Source organism: Mauremys reevesii, linkage group 2 (genome assembly GCF_016161935.1).
Source record: "Mauremys reevesii isolate NIE-2019 linkage group 2, ASM1616193v1, whole genome shotgun sequence".
NCBI lineage: Eukaryota > Metazoa > Chordata > Testudines > Geoemydidae > Mauremys > Mauremys reevesii.
The window spans coordinates 278257815-278283053 of NC_052624.1; the positions used below are offsets into that span (position 1 = coordinate 278257815).

Sequence of the window (25239 nt, forward strand, 5' to 3'; positions counted from 1 at the left end):
CCAGTTACTGTGCCCATTTATCCTTTCCCACCTAGGGCTCAGTTCAGAAATACATTTAAGCAGATGCTTAAGCTCATCTCTGTTCAGCGAAGTCAGTGGGGTTTAAACATGTACCAGAAGTAAAGCATGTGCTTAGGTGTTCTGCTGAATAGGGACGGACTACTGAATCAGGGTCTGTGCTGGCATCAAGGAGTGTGTGGTGAACAACTTTATTTCTCTCACAGGCATAATATTGCATTACTGGGAGCGCAGGTCACATTTTAGGTTATGCAGGATAAGTTTTTAATGTTTTTAAAAATTCCTTGTTTGAAGATACTTGTAGGCTTTCATTCTTCACTTTTATATCGAGAATTTTACTTTTCTTTTTTAGCTGTAAAATTGTCATCTAAATCAATTAGTACATTCAAGATCCCAGAAATTCACTTTCCTCTGATGAGTCAGTGTGTTCACACCTACTATACAGATTTTATCAATCATCTCACCAGAGCTATAAATATTTTACAACATGATAATTCAGCGTTGCTGGCAAGATATTTCTACCTTCGCGGACTTATTGGTTTGATGCAAGGAAAACTACTGGATGCGCTTTCAGACTTTCAAAATCTATATAAAACAGACATAAGAATTTTCCCTACTGATCTTGTGAGGAAGATGGTGGAATCTATGCCTCCTTCTGAACGTTCCCTAGCAGAGCGCAAACCCGAGTTGAAGAGGTTGATTAGTCAAGTGATGGAAAAACAACGAGAAGTTACAAAAGTAGATGACCATGTGAAAAATTTTAAATTACCAAAAACACACATGCAGTTGGACGATTTTGTGAAGCGAATCCAAGAATCTGGGATTGTCAAAGATATAGACACAATACGCCGTCTATTTGATGCCTTAACAGTAGGTAAGCAGAAAATATGCTGTGTTAATTAACATCTATTTTTGTTATGTAAATATTTTTATACTTCTATTGATAAGTGATGGAAGTTGCTGTCTAGAGTCTGTTTTTTTCCTCTGGCCTTCAGGAAAATATTTTCAAATGTTTCTCAGTGCAATAAGTGTCTATGTGTGTATTGAATCTGTGTGTGTCCATGTAGCACAGAACTTTTAAATTCACAGTAAAATGTTTTTGTAATTTTTGTAAACACACAAGCATTGTTACCACAGTCTATCATTTCCATTACATTACTCAGTTATGCACGTAGACCCAAACTCACCAAAGTAATAAATGGTGCTATTCATGTGTTTAAAGTTAAGCATGTGCTTAGGTATCTCGCTGAATTGGGGCCTTTGTGTTACATCCTCCTCATTTTGGTTGTGAAATTTAAGTTCCACAGAAAATGAAACTCCATCTTGTTGGCAATTTTTAATTGGGATAATTGCAGAAGATCTTATTTAGTGCAGTACATTTGACTCGTTCTACACCAGGTGCTAAATGGTGTCGGTGGTGGTGTCTTCAGACCTGTTCACCATAGTCAGTGGGTGAAGATTTCAGTCTTTTTTTTTTTTGTATTAGCATTTAGTTGTCCAGTGATATGACAGCTCTATCTTGATTTAGATTACAGATTAAAATATAGTCCTATCCTAATCCCCAGCAGATAATATGTCTGTATGATAAAACCACTAAACAGTATCACAGACTAGCAATCTGTTCAAGAAAGGTCTGGAATTTTAATATCAAGGGCAAAATTTTTCATGAAGCTAACATTAGAGCCTGCACAAGTATCATGGATTGTAAAAGAAAAGTTCAGGATGATGTGTCCAGGATAATTTCTTTACCTCCTAAATCTGAAACATGAATTTTACATAACATAAGAACATAAGAAAGGCCGTACCGGGTCAGACCAAAGGTCCATCTAGCCCAGTATCTGTCTACCGACAGTGGCCAATGCCAGGTGCCCCTGAGGGAGTGAACCTAACAGGCAATGATCAAATGATCTCTCTCCTGCCATCCATCTCCATCCTCTGACGAACAGAGGCTAGGGACACCATTCTTACCCATCCTGGCTAATAGCCATTTATGGACTTAGCCACCATGAATTTATCCAGTCCCCTTTTAAACATTGTTATAGTCCTAGCCTTCACAACCTCCTCAGGTAAGGAGTTCCACAAGTTGACTGTGCGCTGCGTGAAGAAGAACTTCCTTTTATTTGTTTTAAACCTGCTGCCTATTAATTTCATTTGGTGACCCCTAGTTCTTGTATTATGTGAATAAGTAAATAACTTTTCCTTATCCACTTTCTCAACATCACTCATGATTTTATATACCTCTATCATGTCCCCCCTTAGTCTTCTCTTTTCCAAGCTGAAGAGTCCTAGCCTCTTTAATCTTTCCTCATATGGGACCTTCTCTAAACCCCTAATCATTTTAGTTGCTCTTTTCTGAACCTTTTCTAGTGCTAGAATATCTTTTTGAGGTGAGGAGACCACATCTGTACACAGTATTCGAGATGTGGGCGTACCATGGATTTATATAAGGGCAATAATATATTCTCAGTCTTATTCTCTATCCCCTTTTTAATGATTCCTAACATCCTGTTTGCTTTTGACCGCCTCTGCACACTGCGTGACATCTTCAGAGAACTATCCACGATAACTCCAAGATCTTTTTCCTGACTCGTTGTAGCTAAATTAGCCCCCATCATGTTGTATGTATAGTTGGGGTTATTTTTTCCAATGTGCATTACTTTACATTTATCCACATTAAATTTCATTTGCCATTTTGTTGCCCAATCACTTAGTTTTGTGAGATCTTTTTGAAGTTCTTCACAATCTGCTTTAGTCTTAACTATCTTGAGTAGTTTAGTATCATCTGCAAACTTTGCCACCTCACTGTTTACCCCTTTCTCCAGATCATTTATGAATAAATTGAATAGGATTGGTCCTAGGACTGACCCTTGGGGAACACCACTAGTTACCCCTCTCCATTCTGAGAATTTACCATTAATTCCTACCCTTTGTTCCCTGTCCTTTAACCAGTTCTCAATCCATGAAAGGACCTTTCCTTTTATCCCATGACAGCTTAATTTACGTAAGAGCCTTTGGTGAGGACCTTGTCAAAGGCTTTCTGGAAATCTAAGTACACTATGTCCACCGGATCCCCCTTGTCCACATGTTTGTTGACCCTTCAAAGAACTCTAATAGATTAGTAAGACACGATTTCCCTTTACAGAAACCATGTTGACTATTGCTCAAGAGTTTGTTTTTCTATGTGTCTGACAATTTTATTCTTTACTATTGTTTCAACTAATTTGCGACGTTAGACTTACCGGTCTGTAATTGCGGGATCACCCCTAGAGCCCTTTTTAAATATTGGCATTACATTAGCTAACTTCCAGTCATCGGGTACTGAAGCCGATTTAAAGGACAGGTTACAAACCTTAGTTAATAGTTCACTTCACATTTGAGTTCTTTCAGAACTCTTGGGTGAATGCCATCTGGTCCCGGTGACTTGTTAATGTTGAGTTTATCAATTAATTCCAAAACCTCCTCTACTGATACTTCAATCTGTGACAGTTCCTCAGATTTGTCACCTAAAAAGCCAGCTCAGGTTTGGGAATCTCTAACATCCTCAGCCGTGAAGACTGAGGCAAAGAATCCATTTAGTTTCTCCGCAATGACTTTATCATCTTTAAGCGCTCCTTTTGTATTTTCATCGTCAAGGGGCCCCACTGGTTGTTTAGCAGGCTTCCTGCTTCTGATGTACTTAAAAAACATTTTGTTATTACCTTTGGCGTTTGCCGTTCTTCAAACTCCTCTTTGGCTTTTCTTATTACACTCTTGCACTTAAGTTGGCAGCGTTTGTGCTCCTTTCTCTTTGCCTCACTAGGATTTGACGTCCACTTTTAAAGGAAGTCTTTTTATCTTTCACTGCTTCTTTTACATGGTGGTTAAGCCATGGTGGCTCTTTAGATCTTTTACAGTTTTTCTTAATTTGGGGTATACATTGAAGTTGGGCCTCTATTATGGTGTCTTTAAAGCAGGATTTCACTTTAGTCAATGTACCTTTTAACTTTTGTCTAACTAACCCCTCATTTTTGTATAGTTCCCCTTTGAAATTAAAGGCCACAGTGTTGGGCAGTTGGGATGTTCTTCCCACCACAGGGATGTTGAATGCTAGTGTATTATGGTCACTATTTCCAAGCGGTCCTGCTATAGTTACCTCTTGGACCAGCTCCTGCGCTCACTCAGGATTAAATCTAGAGTCGCCCCTTGTGGGTTCAGCTGCTCCATGAAGCAGTCATTTAAAGTATCGAGAAATTTTATCTCTGCATTTCGTCCTGAAGTGAAATGTTCCCAGTCAATATGGGGATAATTGAAATCCCCCACTATTATTGGGTTCTTAATTTTGATAGCCTCTCTAATTTCCCTTAGCATTTCATCATCACTATTACTGTCCTGGTCAGGTGGTCGATAATAGATCCCTACTGTTATATTTTTACTAGAGCATGAAATTTCTATCCATAGAGACTCTATGGAACCTGTGGATAAGATTTTTACTTCATTTGAATCTACACTTTCTTTAACATATAGTGCCACTCCTCCCCCTGCACGGCCTGTTCTGTCCTTCCGATATATTTTGTACCCCGGAATGATTGTGTCCCATTGATTGCTCTCAGTCCACCAGGTTTCTGTGATGCCTATTATATCAATATCCTCCTTTATCACAAGGCACTCTAGTTCACCCATCTTATTATTTAGACTTCTGGCATTTGTGTACAAGCACTTTAAAAACTTGTCCCTGTTTATTAGCCTGCCTTTTTCTGATGTGCCAGATTCTTTTTTATGTGACTGTTCATCATCTGATCCGGCCCTTACATTATATTTCTCATTCCTCTGCTCCTGACTATAACCTGGAGATTCTCTATCATCAGACTCTCCCCTAAGAGAAGTCTGTGTCCGATCCACACGCTTCTCTGCAGCAGTCGGCTTTCCCCCATCACCTAGTTTAAAAACTGCTCTACAACCTTTTTAATGTTTAGCGCCAGAATTTTGTGTTCTGGTTCTCCAGGGTAATAAAGACCAAACCATTTGCAATTTGCTGTGTGTAATAACTGGAACATAATTGTCACATTTATCACATAATCTGGTCACTGGACCAAAATAGCAAGAAATTCTACATTTAAAACAATCAGTAGCATATAATTTATAATTATCTGTTTGAGTTGGAATATCTGGAGTCCAAAAGCAGCCAGTTTTATGAAGCTACAGTTTAAAGTGATTTTTGGGATGTGTATGGTTTATAAGCTTTTGGTCTGCAGATTAATGATTATTATTATCAAGCCTATTCTTATCCATTATACAGGAAATATATGATCAAGAGAATAAAGAGCTAGAAAATCCTAATGAAGAGTATCAGATTTAGCAGACGAGTAAGAATTCCTTTGTGGGCTGCTTGGGCTTGTGGAAGTGAGAGAGGCTGTGCAGCTGTTTACTTCCTCCCTGGGGCGGGTGGGGAGAGAACCAAATGGATGGACAGAGGCCGATGGTATAAGCTAGCAGCAAAATACTTCTTCCCTCCAGGGACAAGGAGAAAGCAGGGGAGGAATTCTCACTTTGAAATGTCTCTTGGGGTTACTCGTGGCAGCTTATACACCAACCCTTGCTCAGGGCTTGGGCACAATCTAACCCATAGTATCCTCAAAATATATATTAAATTCATATAATGGCTTCAAATAATGAATAACTTTTAAAAACTTTTAAGGACACCAGAAACAAATTGACCCTGAAACATTCAAAGATTTCTACAACTACTGGAAGGAAACAGAAGCAGAGGCTCAAGAGGTTAATTTGCCACGCACTGTACTAGAGCATTTAGATACAAATGAATGTGTCTACAAGTTATCCTGCTCAGTTAAAACTAATTATGGAGTAGGAAAAATAGCAATGACGCAGAAGCGCTTGTTCCTTTTGACTGAAGGAAGGCCTGGCTATGTTGAGATCACAACTTTCAGGAATATAGAGGTGAGCATGAAGTAAGTAGTTGTTGTGATCTGTTACATGATTGTGAGCAAGAATATGCCAGACTCCATCCTGGTAGCACAGCCTCTCTCTCAAGCTGAGACGTTTCATGAATGTTATACAAGAGAGAGAACTACAATGGTAGGGAATATATCTTTAAAAAATCACTAATTCTGTCTATGGCTACAACCAAAGTTTGAGGTATTTCTCAGTGCCGATTGGCCCCGCTAGTAGTGGATCAGTGCCCAATAGGGTAGGTGCTGTACAGACCTGTAGAAAAAAGGCAGTTGCCCAAAGAGCTTATAGTCTGGATTTATGAAAAGACACACGTGTTTCTGAAAAAACAAATTGAGGCTAGGGAGTGAGAATGGATGGGGTCAACAGTAAAATGAGCACATTTTGTACAATCAGAAGTAGTCTTAGCTCACCCCCTGTTTAGCAATATACCTAAACATAAATTGTCCTTCAAACATTTAGTTCTCATAAACGCTGATTAGAGACCCTGTCCGGGTATTTGTGTGTGTCAACCCAAGAGAATTAGTTTTGGCTAGGAATGTTAGAAGTTGTCATGCTTAATGAATACTGTACCTTGTCTGTGATTGTGCTTTACTGGTTTCTTTGTTTCTCTGCATTTACAGGATGTTAAAAGTACTACTGTAGCTTTCCTTCTTCTGAGAATACCCACTCTGAGGATTAAGTCCGTGTCCAAAAAGGAAGTCTTTGAAGCTAACCTTAAGACAGAGTGTGATCTTTGGCACTTGATGGTGAAAGAGATGTGGGCTGGGAAGAAAATGGCAGATGATCACAAGGTATAAATATTACTTTGTGTGTTGAGCTATTTGTAATCACTATTTATAAATGTTTCTGTTCCTTGTGTACTTTGGAGTTCACATAACTTGGAAATGAATTTTCTGCTCTTTAGCAGAGAATGAATAAAAGAGAACAGGGAGGCCTCGTATTGCAAAAAAAAAAATGAAGATTTACTAAAACCTGATTGTTTATTACTATAGTACATCTTGAAGTACTATAATTTAAGAAGAAATCATTTAAAATCTGGTTGTCAAAATAAATGTGCAAAGTAAGTTTTTGTCACGTCAGCCTTTTGGTTTTTTGTTTGTGACCTTTCTCCCCACACCTCTTTTTAAAAAAAAGTCAGTGTGAAATGGAGGCCTTAATAGAAAATTTTCCTTATTTTACTTGGCACGTTATTATGAAAGGTCACATGGTGAGAGGATTTTACCATGCCTGGATATGTGGTCCTGAATCCTGTGAGTAGATGGGCTAACACGAATTCCTGCACCACAGAGACCCCACGGAGAAGGTTTATACAAACAGAATATTCATCCAATCCAAAGACATTGATGGTAATCTGGGAACAAATAGATCACTTATCTATGTTGGAGAAGTAGAGAAGCTACAGGACTGAGAATGATTGATTACATGGCACATTTAATATTCGTTGTAGTCCCGAAGAAACTGGGCATCTCAAGAGCAGTCCTGTATCTTTATTTCTGAACATCTGTTTAGGGTTTTTATCCAGAATTGAAATAAATCTCAGTTCCCCAGTAGCTGTAAAGCTAGCTAAAAAGCCTTGCAATGTAAGTTCATATTGCACTCTTATAGAAAGATGTCCATATTCTGGGCAGAAAAAAACTTGAGTCTATTATGAAGACATATGCAAAGTGGTCACTTGGTCTAAACTTTATACATTCACCACCGCACTGCAGTCCGGACCTCGTGGCTAGAGCTGATGCTACCTTCAGCAGAAGGATCTTGTATACTGTAGTACATGAGCCACACATACTAACATGCCAAAATTCATAAATACTTTTTTTCCAAGTATTTACTCTATTTACTTGCTTTATTTTACTGCTGACAAAGGCACAGTCCTGTGCACCATTTAGCACGCAGGGGGCTGAGAATGGGAAATGTTGTTTTACCATACCTACTGATTTTCATTTCTTAGAAGTCTTGGACACTAGTCCAATTCCTGCCTAAAAATATGTGATGGAGCGTCATGTACCTCTTGTACATGGTAGCTTGAAGGGCTGCTACTAGCAGGTCAGGCTCTTGTGTATTAGATATGGACTGGCTGCAGATTTTCCTTTATTGAGAGAGAGGCAGGAAATGTCTTTCATAAGAGTCTTTAATGCACTGCTGGCTCTAGCTATTACCAGCTCAGGTAAAGTATGTTACACATGGCACAATCTACATTACAATACAATTTTTAGTATTCCATTAAGTGGGTGATGGCACCAGAAAAGTGGAAAATGGTGTATCTGGTAAGGTTGGGTTAGATTTCAAAGTTGTTTTTATATAATTTTAACAGTGGAAATCAATGTCTGTGCAACTCTGAAATTGTTCTTCTGGGATGGGTGTATTCAAGTCTATATAGGTTCCTACACCGCTCTCGTTACTGTAGTATACGAGCACTTTCCAGTAGTGCCTAAAGCCACATAAACAACATCTATCCTGTATGCATGCGCGTGCGCACACACCCCTGTATGTTTGTTAGAGAAGGTTTGTGGGAGTTAATTCCACAATCTTGGGCCCACCCCTGAGAAAGCTCAGCTCATTCAGACACGTTTTGTAGAACATTACATTGTGCGAGAGGAACAAAGTTGTTGACCACAGAGTCTGTCTTGGAGCTATAGTCACTCTTTTAGCTATCCTGGCCCAGGCCACTGAAGCACTGAGTGCCTTGAACTTATTCTGTGGGACACCAGTGTAGGGAGCAGAGGATGTGATGAGCTTGTGGTAGTCAGTGTTGCAGAAGAGATGTGTTGCAGCGTTCTGCACCAGTTAGTTTTCTAAGCTCTGAAGGCTTCAAGACCAGGTATATTGCTTTGCTTGTGGCTCTCCAGCTGAGAGGTGACTAAGCTGTGAAAAACTGAAGCATGGTCATTGTTCACCAGGATGGGGTCTCTTAACCAAATGGAGATGGTAGAAAATGTTACTTTCAGATGCTGGTATGTGAGAGCTTGGACTCAGTGAGGAATCCAAGAGTACTCCTAAATTATGGTGTAAACAGACCAATTGCAGCTATGTACCTTCAACCAAATAAGACTGTATGATGGCTGCCAACTTTTCAAAATGCTTCCTTCTGTCCACCAGCATCACCTCTGTCTTGCTTGGGTACAGCTTCAGCCAGCTGTTCTTGATCCATGAGCTGATCTTGCCCAAGCACTGGCCTATCATGATGATAGTGGTATGGTCATATGTGGTGAAGGATTAATGGAGCTGTGTTGAATAGGACTGGAGAGAGAATTGATCCTTGTGAGACTCCACAAATGAAGTGGCTAGTGGTGGAGTTGCACTCTCCTGTCACTACTCTTGGGTGCATCCCTCCAGGAAGGATTCTCAAACCATTTTAGCACATTATCTTGGACCCCTGCCACCCCTCTCAGGTGAGACAGCAGAATCTTATGGTCAACAATGTTGAAAGCTGCAGGGGAACGTCCAAAGGATGAGAGTGGACGTCTGTCCTCTATCCACTGATAGCAGGTGACCATTCACCAGTGCCACTGAAACAGTTTTAGATCCATGTCCTCACCTGAATCCAGATTGGGCCAAGTATAGAACAACAGCTGCAATTAAATGAGTTTGAATTTGGCCTTTTGGGTAACTTCTCTATGAGCTTGCTCAGGAACAGAATGGTTGATGCTGGGCAGTAGTTTGCTAGAACTGATCTGGCTTAGACAGCAGATGCTGCTATAGGCGTAGGGGTGCTTCTGATAATATTGAGAGATCCCTGTTGTGAGTATAGAAGATCGGACTGTGTAAGAAAAATGATTACTAGATGAGCTAAAATCAGGTTTTTCATTTTTAGGATCCTCAATATATTCAACAAGCCCTGACCAATGTCCTCCTGATGGATGCTGTAGTTGGTGCACTGCATTCCTCCAAAACCATTTATGCTGCTTCCAAACTATCTTACTTTGACAGGATGAAGAGTGAAGGTCAGTTATATAGGCTTCAGGGGTGCACTTGCCATTATAATTAAGTCTGCTTCAACTTTTTCTAAATCCTGTGTTGCAAAGGGTTGTGTCTAAGAAGCTGAAATTTGATATACTATGCAAGTTGTTGGCCCAGATGCATTTTCTAAATTCAGATTAAAAATGTTAACACTTTAATCTCATAATCTGAATAAACGGTACAGGTTTATTCTAAAATTCATGAGTTTTATATAATTTGAGGTTTACATTTTTACAGTTTTGTAAATTATACAATATCTTTGTGTTTCAGTGCCCATGATGGTCCCAAAAACTACATCAGAAACACTAAAGCACAAGATTAATCCCTCAATTGGTGAGACTTTTCCACAAGCAGTAGATGTCTTGCTCTATACACCAGGTACCGTGATATAGTTCATTCTTGAAATTCATCCACTTAAATGCAAAGCTTAAAATCACCTGCTGCTATAACTTGTGGAGGAAGTAGCCTGATGTTGCGGCTGTTATGGCGTGTTTTGTGTATCTATAAAATATTGCACACAAAAAACATGTTAAAAGAATATTAAGGTTGGAAGATCAAGTATTCAAACGTTAGGAAATGCCAAAATTAAAGTTGCCTGCGAAACTTTAATTTACCCCTGTTGTGGCTATGCATAATGATATAGTCTTTAATCACATGATCACATACTACTTTTTCCATAGCATTCCTACCTGACTGAATGCACAGGATGGTGGATGGTGCTCACTTAATTGGAGCCATTCAATATTTTGTTTTATCCTCATTGTTCAATGTACAACCTTATTTACTGCACTATTTAAAACCTGCTCTGAAGACAGAATTATTAATTTCCTTATTGGGCCCTTCTATGGTGCTCATCACTAGACAATCTGAATGCTTCACAGATATTAATGATTTTACTTTCACAACATTCCTGTGAGATGAGAGGGTATTATCCCCATTTTACAGATGGTGACTAGACAGAGATATTAAGGATAAAAGTATCCACTAATTTTGGGTGCCCAATTTGAGACACCTATAACCTGATTTTTCAGAGTACTAATTATTAGTCTAGCTTCAACTTCCAGTCATTGGAGCGTGTTATACCTGTCTCTGCTAGATAGAAGAGCCCAGTATTAAATATCTTTTCCCAATGTAGACACTTTTAGACTGTAATCAAGTCACCCCTTAACTCTTTTTAAGCTAAATAGATTGAGCTTAAGTCTGTCATAAAGCACATTTTGTAATCCTCTAATCCATTCTCATGGCGCTGAACCTTCTCCAATTTATCAACATCCTTCTTGACTTGTGAACATCAGAAATGGACACAGTATTCCTGCAATAGTCATGCTAGTGCCAAATAGAGGTAAAATAACCTCTCTGCTCCTACTTGATATCCCCCTGTTTATGCATCTAAGGATTACAGTAGCCCTTTTGGCCACAGCATTGCTCTGGGAGCTCATGTTCAGTTAATTCTCCCACTTTTTTTTCAGAATCACTGCTTCCCAGGATAGAGTTTCCCTTCCTGTAAATATGACCTACATTCTTCGTGTCTAGATATATATATTTACATTTGGCCATGTTAAAATGCATATTGTTTGTTTGCGCCTAGTTTACCAAGCAATCCAGATCACTCTCTATCAATGTCCTGTCCTCTTCCTTATTTCTCACTTCCCCTAGTTTTGTCATCTGCAAACTTTATTAGTGATTATTTTATGTTTTGTTCCAGGTCATTGACAAAAGTGTTAAATAGTGTAGGGCTAAGAACTGATCCCTGCAGGACCCTACTAGAAATACACCTAGTCAATAACGATTCCCCATTTTGAAACCTATCAGTTAACCAGTTTTTAATCCATTTAATGTGTGCCATGTTAACTGGCATTTTAGTTTTTAATCAAACTGTCATGCTGTTACCTGGGGTTCTTTCAACCCAAAGTTCTTGGTAACTTTTACTCTGTGCGAGGTGGTGTCAGGAAATAAATCAGGGGAGACACGGCTGTCCGACCGATAGATGGCTGGCACAAACAGGACAACACAAGAGTGCTTTCACTTAAAGCTAAACTTTAGTAGTCTCAAGCACTTACACACATCCGCAACAAGATTAGTAAAACACCCCCAACCCTTGATAATTACCAAAGCTGAGTGTGGCTTTCGATGACACAGCGGCAGCCCGTCTGCCGCTGGGGAACAGAAGATGCATCCAGAGGGAGACACCCGTCCCAAAGAGTCCCCAAATGAGTCCCCTTATTTATACATTAGTAATAGAATGACATGGCCCTTAAAGAAACCTTGTTAAGTAAGCATTTCAATGATCAAGCAGAAGTTCCTTCTGATTATTGATTAACCAGGTGTGCGGTTTTCCAGAGCTTGCAGCCTTGAGACCCCAAGAGACATTCCTGGGGCACATCCTGCTCTTCTAAAATGTATCAGCAACTTCAACACAATTCTTATCAGGAAGGATGCGAGGTCAAGCTGCCCTTTCTGTGGCACCCAACCCCCGCCTTGGTCAAGCTGAGATTGCTGAATGGCCAATTTATGGCTTGCTGACTAGACCACCTTTAACAATAAGCCATAGTGGTTTCAAGCACTTTACTGGTTTGCCAAAGTCTCCCCATACAATGCAGAACCAAGTAAAATGCCCTACAGAAATACAAATAATAGTGGTGATGTACTAGATTTAGATCAACCAAAACTGTAATCTTATTTTTTAAAAATAGATATCAAGTTAATTTGACAGGATCTATTTTCCATAAACCCAGGTTGATTGGCATTATTTATATTACCCTCTTTTAATTCTATATTAACTGAATCCTTTATTGGCTGCTCCATTATCTTGCATGTCAGACTGACAAACTTATTATGATTCCAGGTCATCCTGTTTAACCCTTTCTAAATATTGGCATTTGCTTTTTTCCAGTCTTCTGGAATTTCCCCAGTGTTCCAAGATATTTAAAATCAATGTTAACAATTTAGCAAGCTTCTCAGCTAGCTCTTTTTAAAACTCTGGACCTGTAGAGAGAGCATTTTTTAATAGAGGGTTTCACTTCTCCTCAAAGCTGGGTCTTTTTTTCTTCTTCTTGTTTTAAACCAGGAAGACCTTTCTCAATTGTAAAAGCGGCAGAGAGTTCTGTGGCACCTTATAGACTAACAGATGTATTGGAGCATGAGCTTTTGTGGGTGAATACCCACTTTGTCGGATGCATTCCTCAATGGTGGGATTGTGGCTTTTTGGGTATCTATGAAAGTGTTCTTCAACAATTCCCATATATTGTGAGACAGCCGGGCTAGAGAGCAGCAGGAGAGTGGTCCTCTTGGGTTTTGGGTGTGCCCGCCCATCCCTAAAAGACTCTCCCCGAGCCTAGGGGAGGATCCACAAGGTCCAGGAACTAAAATAATTATGGGGGACAACCAAAAATGTAACAGGGGCAGATGTGAATGTCAAAGGGTCAAACAAAGAGAATCCAAAGGGGACACCGAGCAGAGAACCCCAAACAGCGCCCACTGCTCTTCAGAGGTGTCAAGGAAGCCAGCAGATGCCACCCAGAGGAGCTCCGCCTGGGTGCGTGAATGGAGGGAGGACTGGAAATAGGCCCCACTGTCTCAAAGAACCCCCCTCAGCCAACATCCTCTCCCTGGCATTGTTGATGGCAGGAGAGTGGTCCTATTGGGTACTGGGAAGCAGGCGGGCGGAAGCCTGCCCACAGCTAAAGGCCCCTCCCCCAGCCTGCAGAGGAGCTACTGAGCCCAGACCTCAGCTAAAGTCATGGGACAACAAAGGAAAAAAAGGACGGGTGTGGGAGTCAACTAGAGAACCGGAAGGGGACACCGAGCAGAGAACTTCGGGCAGCGCCCACTGCTACTCAAAAGCATCCAAGGAGCCAGCAGATGCTGCCCAAAGGAACTCTGCCCAGATACATGAATGGATGAAATAACAAAAACAGGGCCCACCGCCGCAGACCCTCCCCCCCCCCCCCGCCCCCAACATCCTCTCCCTGGTGTTCTAGATAGGAGGTATATAAGCCCCAGGATGATCAAGGCCTTATACCCTGTGGACTGGGGAAAGGTTACTACAGGTTAATTGGAGCACTGGGGCCAATTAAGGCCCTGTCAGAGACCTAATAAAACCTTCCTGCTTCAGTCAGACAGAGAGGGAGGGGCAGGAGAGTTGACTAGAGTTGGAGGAGTAGTGCTGTTAGCTAGAAGACCACAGTACCAGGGGAAGCAGGGCCGGCTCCAGACCCCAGCGCGCTAAGCGCGCGCTTGGGGCAACATTTTGCCGGGAGGGCGGCAGGTGGCTCCAGCGGACCTTCCGCAGTCATGCCTGCGGGAGGTCCACCGGAGCCGCGGGACCAGCGGACCCTCCGCAGGCACGTCTGCAAGAGGTCCCCCGGAGCTGCAGGACCGGTGACTGGCAGCGCGCCCCCTGCGGCATGCCGCCGTGCTTGGGGCGGCCAAATTCCCAGAGCCGCCCCTGAGGGGAAGGGTACCAGCACAGAGGACCGAGGGAAACGCTACCCAAGGAGAAAGAGGGTAAGCAGCTTGCAAAGCTGAAGGGGCTGGGACCTGGAGTAGGAGGCGAACTGAGTCCCTTCCCTTCCCCGCTCCTCTCCCTCCCACACTGGGGCACGAGCGGAGCCCACAACGCCCAAGAATAGGGGCAACAGGTGGCACCCTGGCCCACCACACTAAGAAAAAGCCTGGGACCCACCACATTAGCGTTGGCCATTTGCCACAAGAGCATTCACAATTTTTTCTGATTTAAATTTTCTCTCAGCTGATTTGGCTCATAATTGTTTTCAGTTTTGTGAAATTGGCCCTATTAAAGCACCAAATACATATATTATTGGTCTGGATTTTATTCTGTTTGCACATTATAAATGTAATCAAGTCATGATCATTTACCTACACTACCATTGATTTTTTTAGTATTTAGTTCCTCTTTATCTGCCATGTCTAATTATACATGGCGAGTCTAATATAGAATTTCTCTGTGTTGGCACATTTTTTGAGTTAGGAAATGGTTACCTATAATATGTAGAAATTCCCAAGATATTTTAGTACTGGCGGCATGAGACCTCCAGTATATGCCACTCAAATTGAAGTTCCCCATGATCATGCAGATTTCCCCCCTACGCATTATAGACAGATGTGTACGTGTGGTATGATTTGGTGGAATGTAGTGGACACCAATTAATATCCCATCAGATCCCAGTGTCTCAAGTCAGGCCTGCAGAAAATGAGTAACACACAGTTCGTGACCACCAATGAAAAGTTTGGCTTAAATGACTTGACTAGCATCACACACAACTCTGTGTCTGAGGCAGGGATAGAAACCCATACTCTAATGCACTATTCGGCTGCCTTAAACATGAGGCCTTCCATTCTCTCCTTGCAGTCCCCTGCCTTGTTCACTACACACCTTCCAACTTCTGCAACAAATGCAACAGAAGTTCCACAGACAACTATATAAACCTTCATTATATAAACCTTATTCATCCCCAGATCAGGTCTGTTTGTGCATTGAAGGAGGCAAGAGTCTTGTGCAGGGAAAAAATGGTATCTGATCTTATAATTAAAGACTTATCATTATGCACAAGTGGGACAGCGACTGGCAACTTTAATTCTGGCATGTACTAACTGTTGAGTGCTTAATGTTGTAACCTTAGTAGCATTTTAATTTAGTTTTGTATATATAATTTTCTAGCTTTTTTTAAAAAAAACAAACTAAAAAAACCCTGAAATTCCATCATATGGCATCATATTGACACCTACATGGGTCATCAGCAGGGTTAGGACCTTTTAGCTCCACCACCCAAATTTCTGCCACTTGAGCTAATAGAGTAACTGATAGCAGTAGCATGTTGTCATTCTCCATATGGACCAGCACTAGAGGGGGATGAGCAACATTTTGCCAGTGGATTTCACAAATATTGGCTGACAGCAGAGGCATGGTAAGACTCGGGAATCTTGGGTTCCAATTCCGTCTCTGGAGCAGGGAAGTGTGTTCGAGGGCCCAGACTCTTCTGAAGTGTGAATCCTTCTGCCATGTCTTCTCCAAATTGTCTCACTCCTCTCCTGTCCCCCTGGCACCCTGTTCCAGTCCCATTCTTCTCATGTAGACAGTCCCAGTCTTGACTCCTCAAGCTTCTAGTCCAATCTTCTCCTCCTCCTCCTCCCCCCAGTCCCAGTTACCTCTTTCCAGCTCCTCTTCCAATTTGTCACTCTCTTCCCCACTGTGGCCCCCAGTGGCCTCCCTCCCTGGGGTCCTAATCCAATCTCAGTATCCCACACCCACCTCCCCTCTGGCTCGCTCTCCCAGTCTCTTTGCACAGCCAGTCCCAAACTCCCCCAGCTCCTCATCCAATCTCAGGGCTTGTTTGCCCTTCCCCACAGTCTGAATAGCAGTGCAGACCAAAGTGCTGTGCTGTGACTCCTGTGTGGGTCATATGGGTGTGAACTCAAAGTTTCCTAGTTTGTGTTAACATTGTCCTCTTCAAACAAGAATATGTTAACATGAACTAGGAACCTTTTAGTTTGCATCCACACAGGGAGTTACATCGCAGCACTTTGGTTTGCATTACTATTCGGACACCCTTAGTCACATAACCTCAGCCTTTCTCCCCACCCTCTGGCTCATAGTTCCAGCCTTGGGTACCCCACCATAATCCCATTGTCCCCCTCCACTCCCAATTCCAGTTTACCTCTCCCTACAGGTCTGCCTCTTGTCCTTTCTGTATTCAGATCAGGCATCTTCTTCCTCTAGGCTTCTTGGGCCCAGCAGAGGGGTCAGTGGGAACGCAGGAGAGCCTGTCATCTTTTCTTCGTTCTGGTGCTGAGACCCAACACTGCCTGCAGCTGTCTACAGCTGTAATTGCAGGAAGAGTCCCGCTCAGCCCCAGGCAGGGCCTGCCCAGTCAGGACAGCATATTCATGGAATTTAACTGCTAAAATTTTAAGACTCACTGAGCATATTTTATAACTTGGCCAAATTTGGATGAATTTTCATGGGAAGCAAAAGGCACATCCTAGACTGAAAGGTGACCCCTTGCCAAATTTCAAGTTACTGCTCCAAAGCATGGAGGTAGTAGAGCTTTTCAAAGAAAAGGTCAGCAGAATTTTTAAACATGGATAAAACAGATTATTTCCTTAACCTCATTCTTGGAAAGGCTGTACCATTTTGGCTGACATTTTTCAGAAACATTCAGCCTGAGGCAAGCACCCAGCATGGCAGATTTCAGCCCAAACACGTTGGCAAAGTTATGAGCAACTGAAAGAGTGTCTTGTAATAGGAAGGGTCAAGCAACCTTAATAATAGGTGGTGCAAGCAGCTCAGCATATAATAAAAAAGTACCTATCCCCCCACCTCTAAACAGAGTTGCCATAAATTTAAAAATACAGTCCTCCTGAAAGTCTAAATCAGCACCTTCTTCTCATTCTTGATGAAAGAAACCCAGAAAACAACTCAAAGATGAATTCATACCCAGGTTATACTCCACCTTTCCCACAAATCCTAGCCTTTGTGAAGCGCGTAGCCTCTACAGTCTGGTTAATGGGCCTTGCAGCATGTCATGAGAGTCAGCAAACTCAGGCTATTTGAAACCAGAAGGGAGAATAAGTTCTAAAGTTAAGGGCACCCTCTGTTTTATACTGAGGGGGTTCCAGCTGGAGCTGCTTTTGCCTGCAGATGTGGCAGTTCAGTGCAAGGAAAGAAGCATTCTTGCAAGTAGGTGTCTCCCAGGCCTTTTAGAGGTTTGTAGGTCAAAACATAAAACCTTACATTTTACCCAAAACCCAATAGCCGGCCAGTGTATTATCTGTTAAGTATATTGCAGTCGCACCCAGATGCCCCAGGCGGGGATCAGGGCTCATGCTAGAGCTAGGCACGTTACAAATATACAGCAAAAAGATGATCCATGCTCTGAAGAGCTTACAAGTCTGAGATGCAAAACAGGTGGACTGAATAAACAGACATGGAGGAGCACAAGATACAGTGGGATGATTATAATCAGCATGATATGAAGTGGTTGCAACTCAATAGCTACCTAATGTAGGTTCTGGGGCACTAATATCACGTTCCACCAGGAAGATATTCTGTTTAATAACGTCTCCAAATGTAGCTAAGAGTACTGTTTATTTCTCCCCCCCCCAATAATAGGGCACCTCGATGCAGGAGATAGAATTGAAGATGCCCGTCCAAAGTTATGGTGTGCTTTAAGTGAGGGGAAGGTGATTGTGTTTGATGCATCTACCTGGACTATTCAGCAACACTGTTTTAAAGTGGGCAGCTCTAAACTGGTGAGTGAGACTAGCCTTGTTGTTAATTATTTGTATTAGCATAGTGCTTAGGAGCCCTGGTCTTGTATCAGGGACCCTACTGTGCCAGACATTGTACAAATACAGAGCAAAAAGATGGTCCTTGCCCCAGAGAGCTTACAATCAAAGTCTAAAACAAGCTACAACAGATAGATACAGATATAGATGCGGGGAGTACAAGGAAACAATTGGTCAGTGTGATAGGCAGTAGTCTCAGTACACCAGCAGCCTACCAGTTAAAGGCATTATGGCAAAGGAGACTTTTAAGGAGGGTTTTGAAGGTGGATAATGAGGTAGCTTTGTGGAGGTTTAAAAAGAGCTTCTCTCAAGTGAGGGGCAGCACGAGCAAAAGCACAAATATGTTTGTTTGGATATTTAAAAAGTGGGTGATGGAGGCTAGTATTGTGGGCTGACTGGAAGTTGGGAATTAACCTCCTGAGGTCCCTTCCAACCCTGATATTCTATGATAGTGAATGAGAGGTGATGGGTGGGGATAGGCTGGGAAGGGGCTTGAAAGAGAAGACAAACAGCTTACGTATGAGGTGATAGAGAAGAGGGAGCCAGTGGAGGAAACAGTGAGAGGGATAACATGGTCAAAGCGACAAGCTAGGAGAATGATCGTCACAGCAGTATTCTGAATGGGTCTGAGTGGGGCAAGATTGCATTGTCAAGTCCAGAGAGAAGGAAGTTGAAGTAATATAGATGTGAGATATTGAGAGCCTGGATGAGATTTTTAGCTGTGTGCATGGTTAGGAAAGGCTGTGTCTTAGAGATGTTATGCAGAAGGAGACGTCAGGATTTAGACATAGCCTGGGTATGAGGACCTAGAAAGAAGTCAGAGTTGAAGAAGACACCCTGGCTACGAGCCTGTGTGACAGGCAGGTTGGCAGGAGGGAAGGAGGGAGGAGGTGTTTGCAGTGATTGAGAAAGGGGTGAGGAGGAGAAGATTAGGAGCTCTGTTTTGAATCATGTTGATCTTGAGTTGTTGGCTAGACATCCATGAGGAGATGTCAGCAAGACAGGTCAAGATTTTAGTTTGGAAAGAGGAGGACAGGTCTGGGGTAAAGAGATAAATGTGTAAATCATCAGCATAAAGTCAGTAGTTGAATTTGAGTTTCTGGATGGGATTACCCTGAGATAAGGTACAGAGGGAGAAGAGAAAGGGACCAAGGATGGAGCCCTGAGGAATGCACACAGAAAGAGGGAGGGGGTGATGAGGAGGATCCTCAGAAGGACACGCTGAAGGAGCGTGTTGAGAGATGAGGAGAGTGTCACAGAAGCCAAGGAAGGACAAGATTTCAAGAAGAGGAGCATGGTCGATTGTGTCAAAGGTGGCTGACAGGCCAAGGAGGATGAGGATGGCATACTAGTTCTGAGCTTTGTCTTGGAAAAGATTATCAGAGCATTTGGCAAGCAGTTTCAGTGGTGTGCAAAGGGCAGAACCCTGATTGGAGAGGGTCTAGGATGGAATTGAAGGAGAGGAACTCCAGATTATAACCAGTGCATTCGGCGAGCTTACAGATGAAAGGAAGAAGGGAGATACAGTGAGCTCGTGTGGGCTTTTTAAAATAGAAGAGACTAGATCATTGCTTGTATTGTGAGGGGAAAGATCCAGAGGCTAGTGCGAGGTTAAGGAGAAGAGTAAGGGAGGGGAAGAAAGTAGGTGCAAGGGGACCAGGGGATGGGATGGTGGGAGGAGATGGCAAGTGGAGGGGTTAGAGGAGAGCAAACAAGAAACTTCTGTATCTGTAATGGAGGAGGAGGAGGAGAAAGTTGTATGAGGGGAGAGGAAAGGCAAGTCAAGGATAGGGGGACAGTCATTTTGTCAGGTTTCTCTTGGAAGAAATTAGAGAAATCCCGTGCAGAGAGAGAAGTGGAGGCAAGAGATGAAGTGGGTTTGATTAGTGAATCAAACATGGCAAAAAGACAGCTGAGATTGCAGGCATGGTACTCAGGTAAGTTGGAGAAGTAGAGCTGTTTAACTAGAACAGTGGTTTGCAACCCATCGTCCGCAGACCCTTGGGGGGCCGCGGACTATGCCTAAGATTTCCAAAGGAGTCTGCGCCTCTATTGAAAATTTGTAGGGGTCTTCAGATGAAAAAAGGTTGAAAACCACTGAACTAGGAAGGTGGGAGAAGTGAAGGAGGAGAGAACAAATGTAGAGTTGAGGAAGGCAGCCAGGTTATTGGATTTCCATCAGAGATGCTCTGCAGTGCGAGACCAGGAGCAGAGGAAACAGATGTTGAGGATAAGCCAGGGCTGAGGTATTGATGGGGTGGGAGATGGGCGAAAGAGTTGAAACTGGAAGAGAGTGAAGCTTGGAGGGAGTCAACAACTATCAGTGGAACTAAAGGAAGAGAGGGCTGAGAGCAGACAAGAAGTCATCAGTGCTGCTGGGCTGCAAGACACAGGCTGCTTGGGGAGCTGATGGGCGATGTGGAAAGAAACCAGGCGATGGTCTGAGAGGGGGAACTCATCAATAGAGAGACTAGAGAGAGCATTGCTTGGTGAAGACCAAGTGAAGTGAACAGCCCTTGTGACTGGGAGAGTTGATCCAGAACTACTGATCAAAGGAAGAGGTGAGGTACAGCTAAGAGGTCATGTGAGTCATCAGCATGGAACTTGAAGTCACCAAGGATGAGTGGGAGATAGCAAGGAGAGGAAGAGTGTGTCAGGAGACTGAATCGAAAGGAAGGATGATGTGAGGAGTTGGGTGGATGGTAAATGACAGCAGCGTGAAGTGGGCAAAGAAGGTGCAGATGCAGTGCTGTTCAAAAGAGAGGAAAGCCTGGGAAGGGGGAGGTGGGAGGAGCCGAAACTAGCAAGAATGGGAGCGGAGAAGCACACCACAGTCTGACCAAAGATGGTGTGTGTGAAAAGAGGAGAGGCCTCAGAAAGGACAGCTGCAGAGGCAGTGTTTGATGAAGGGATCCAGGAGCTGGAGGGAGCGAGTTATTAAGAGGTTGTGGATGGCTGAGATCTTTTGAGAGATGGGGTGGGTATTAATGTGGGAAATAAGAAGTACATTATTTCAGAACATCCTGTGTTTAAAATACTGCTGCTGCTATTTCTAGTTCAAAAATTAAATGAATGTTTCACTTCTAATTGAAGAGAGAAATACATTTCATACAAATGGAAGAGTGTCTCTTATGTAGGAAAGAAATGTGTAATACTTTGAGGTTCTGTAGTGTTTTTCATCTGAAGATCTCATAGAGTTTTACATTATATTTTAAGCCCCCAAACACTCTTTTGAGATAGGTATCAGTAAGTATTATTAAGCCTACTTCTTTGAAGGATGAACTGAGCCATAGCGATGACATCACTTATCTTCAGTCATACAGCCTTGTAGTGATAGAGCCAAGAAAGAACTGAGGAATCTTGATTCTTGCTCTGACGTTAGCCACTAGAAAAACTCTTTGTATAACACAGTGGCTCTCAACCAGGGGTACGTGTACCTCTTGGGATACGCAGAGGCCTTCCTGGGGTACATCAACTCCATCTAGTTATTTGCCTAGTTTTACAACAGGCTACATAAAAAGTGCTAGCAAAGTCGGTACAAACTAAAATATCCTACAATGGATTGTTTATATTGTTCTATATACTATACACTGAAATGTAAGTACAATATTTATATTCCAATTCATTTATTTTATAATTATGGTAAAAATGACAGTCAGCAATTTTTCAGTAATAGTGTGCTGTGACACTTCTGTATTTTTATGTCTGATTTTGTAAGCAAGTAGTTTTTAAGTGAGGTGAAATTTGGGGGTATACAAGACAAATCACTCTTAAAAGGGGTACAGTAGTCTGGAAAAGTTCAGAACCACTGATATAACATGTTTGTGTACTTCTTTCAAGAGTGATAGCCTTCTGTACTGAATTTTTAAAAGAAATCCTGCACTTTTTTCCCCTCTAGACTTGTATGGTAATGGTAGAGCAGAGCCAAGTATGGATCGGTTCTCAAGATGCCATTATTTACATAATCAACACCCATAGTATGTCTTGCAATAAGCAACTAAATGACCACCGCGCTCATGTTATGGACATCATTGTAGAGAACAGGAACAGTGTATCCAGGTAAATTTAATTACAAAGCTCCATTTTTTTAAATATACATACCAGCTAACGTGGGAGGCATTCTTAGTACTAGAGCTTCTGAAGCTGGACAAATGTGTAATATTAGAGAGAATTTTAAACAAGATAATGTTGTTTTTTCCCCTCTAATCGCTAATCAACATCTAGACTAAATTTAACCTTAAGAGAAATCATGCAATTATATGTCAGGGTCCAGATAAAACAGTCAACTACAAGATACTATATTTAACCTTCTATATAGGTAGCCCAATGTAGCTGATGTGATCAGTTTCACAATGACATCTTATTTCCAAAATAGTTCTGCTTTCCTGAGACAGAGATGAGACCAAAGGGGAGTTGCAAGCAACCAGTGATAAATTGCACACTGAAGCCTCTTAAAGATCATTCCATTTTTGCTTTGTCCACACAATAGATTCATCATACTTTTACAACCCAGTTCTGGATTTATTTTTCTTTATACAACAGTGAACGGAACAAGAAAAATAAGTTAAAATGCATCGTATGATTCTTTTTAAAATTAATAATGCAGAAGTGCATGTGCCAAGCCTAACTTCTGCTCCCAAAGCCAGCCTCTCCCTGCCACCTGCTGTGATTCCCTTCCAGCATACTGCCCTGGCGCTTGGGGACTACTCCTGTGCTACTGTCCTGTAGACTTTAATGCACACTCCGTTGTGGCTCATTGATGTATTTTAATCTAATATTTCTACTACTCTTGGAAGTAAAGATCTCTGCTTTGACTTGGCATTAATGTTTGTTGTGGTGGGAGACCTATAACAGCGTTCTCTTCCTTATATGAGATCTCAGTTCTGGATTTGATTGTACACCATGCCATTTTTAATTTTGCTTTTTTTACGTCAACAGCGAAGCATATTCATGCAGTTTAGATGGGACAGTGATTGTTTGGAACATTAGCACTTTGAAAGTAAACCGTAGACTTCAACTGCCCTGCAAAGATCTTTTTTCTGTCAAACTCCATGACAACCATCTTTGGTGCTGTAAGTTCTTCATGCCTCAGATATTGGAATTTTTTAAAAAAGTTTATGCACATTGTCACTTTAATGTAAAGAACAGTACAATTTCATGCCACTTCTTTTATTTTTGTATGATTAACCAGTTCTCTTCATCCACCCATCTCCATTCAGGCTGTTTAAATAGTATAGAGTAGTCCTATTGAGTTTGTTGGGACTATTATTGTGCTTTAAATTAAGCATTTTGCCTGATCAGGGTCTTACACATATCCTCTTGTGATAGCAAGAAGTCCCACCTAGGATAAAATTGCTGGGTTACTGCATGGGAGGATGAGAATTGCCTCTGGATGGCCGTGTCTCATCTGGATTGAACATCTGTTCAGGGATGTTGCATTCACTGCAGGATATGACATCTAGACGCATCAGTCTCACCTGAAGATGCCTGTAAATTGGCATGGGAACCCTTAAAAGAGAAGTTCTTTTAAGTCTATGGGGTCTAGTGGTAATAGTATCTGAAGTTGTGGGTCTGTGTTTGAGCCACCTATTATGGCACAGGTCCAGCTTGATAGTCTCGGCAGTCACCTTTAACTGCTTCCAAGTGTTCTGCCATCCTGTTTGTAGGAGCTGAGTAGGATATGCTAAGGCTTCAGTACCAGAGTAAAAGGTCCTCAATAAGGCATCTTTTCCAAGTACAGGTTGGTTCAAGAAACCTAAGGCTTATCCACCCAATATTGCCTTAACACTCAATACTACCATAGACCTAGGCTCCACTGTGTATCAAGTATGCACACTGAGTGACAAAAAAGCTGCTAAAGACTCTGGGTAAAATCCTGGCCTGATGTGCAGTCAGTGGTAACACTCCCATTATTTTCATTGGGAAATGAAATCCACCCTACAACTTCTGTAGTACAGAAAATCTCTGTCTTAGGTCTATAGCAGCAAATACTTGTGTACACTGAGAACCAAATAGCGATGCTTAAATTTTTGTAAGTTCTCTTTTCCTTTTCTATTAGCACCTAGAGTACCAACAGGCATGCTTGTAATTGCAGAATAGACATAAGACTGTACACTGTGAGAAGTCCATTGGGAACAGAGTACCATATATAGTTTTCATTGTGTGTTTTAGGAAAGATACTATTGGTGACCCCACAGTTCTGCATGTACACATTTACTCCTGCCTAGCTTTCCATGGTTTTGTTGAGGGGAGAAAAGAAGTCAGTACTTCGACTACTAACCTCATATTTTTACTATTCAAGGTACAGGAAGTGGTATACTTGTAGCAACAACTAATGGGTCTCCTCGGCAAGAAATGAAGATTGAAGAGAATCTGAAGGATGTTTGTTTGCATTTTCTCTGTTTCCAGCTGTTTCCTGAGGTATTAAATTTTAGGCTGATAATTTGTCTTATAGAATCATAGAATTCAAGATCAGAAGGGACCATTATGATCATCTAGTCTGACCTCCTGCAAGATGCAGGCCACAAGCTGATCCACCCACTCCTGAACTAATTCTCTCCCTTGACTCTGCTGTTGAATGCTCCAAATCATGATTTAAAGACTTCAAGTAGCAGATAATCCACCAGCAAGCGACCCCTGCCCCATGCTTCGGAGGAAGGTGAAAAACCTCCAGGGCCACTGCCAATCTACCCTGGAGGAAAATTCCTTCCCAACCCCAAATATGGCGATCAGCTGAACCCCGAGCATGTGGGCAAGACTTTCCAGCCAGACCCTCTGGAAAAGGCTAACAATATCCCAACATTGACCCTTTGTACTAATTACCAGTGTGGCACGTTATTGACCTATTGACTAAACCCGTTATCCTATCATACCATCCCCTCCATAAACTTATCCAGCTTAATCTTAAAGTCCATGGAGGTCCTTCGCCCCCACTGTTTCCCTCGGTAGGCTGTTCCAGAATTGGTTAGAAACCTTCGTCTAATTTCAAGCCTAAATTTCCTGACTGAC

The 25239-nt window shown here is 42.0% G+C and overlaps 1 protein-coding gene across 1 annotated transcript in view; it reads left to right on the top strand.

Moving 5' to 3' along the window:
- Positions 1 to 25239, top strand: part of DENND3 (DENN domain containing 3) — an 81526-nt gene that overhangs the window by 52387 nt on the left and 3900 nt on the right. Inside the window, exons 13-21 of the mRNA XM_039524878.1 lie at positions 371 to 892; positions 5693 to 5952; positions 6588 to 6758; positions 9779 to 9908; positions 10195 to 10302; positions 18056 to 18195; positions 22130 to 22290; positions 23170 to 23303; positions 24533 to 24651. Of these exons, the coding sequence (XP_039380812.1) occupies positions 371 to 892; positions 5693 to 5952; positions 6588 to 6758; positions 9779 to 9908; positions 10195 to 10302; positions 18056 to 18195; positions 22130 to 22290; positions 23170 to 23303; positions 24533 to 24651 (1745 nt within the window). The remainder of the gene's footprint in view (positions 1 to 370; positions 893 to 5692; positions 5953 to 6587; positions 6759 to 9778; positions 9909 to 10194; positions 10303 to 18055; positions 18196 to 22129; positions 22291 to 23169; positions 23304 to 24532; positions 24652 to 25239) is intronic.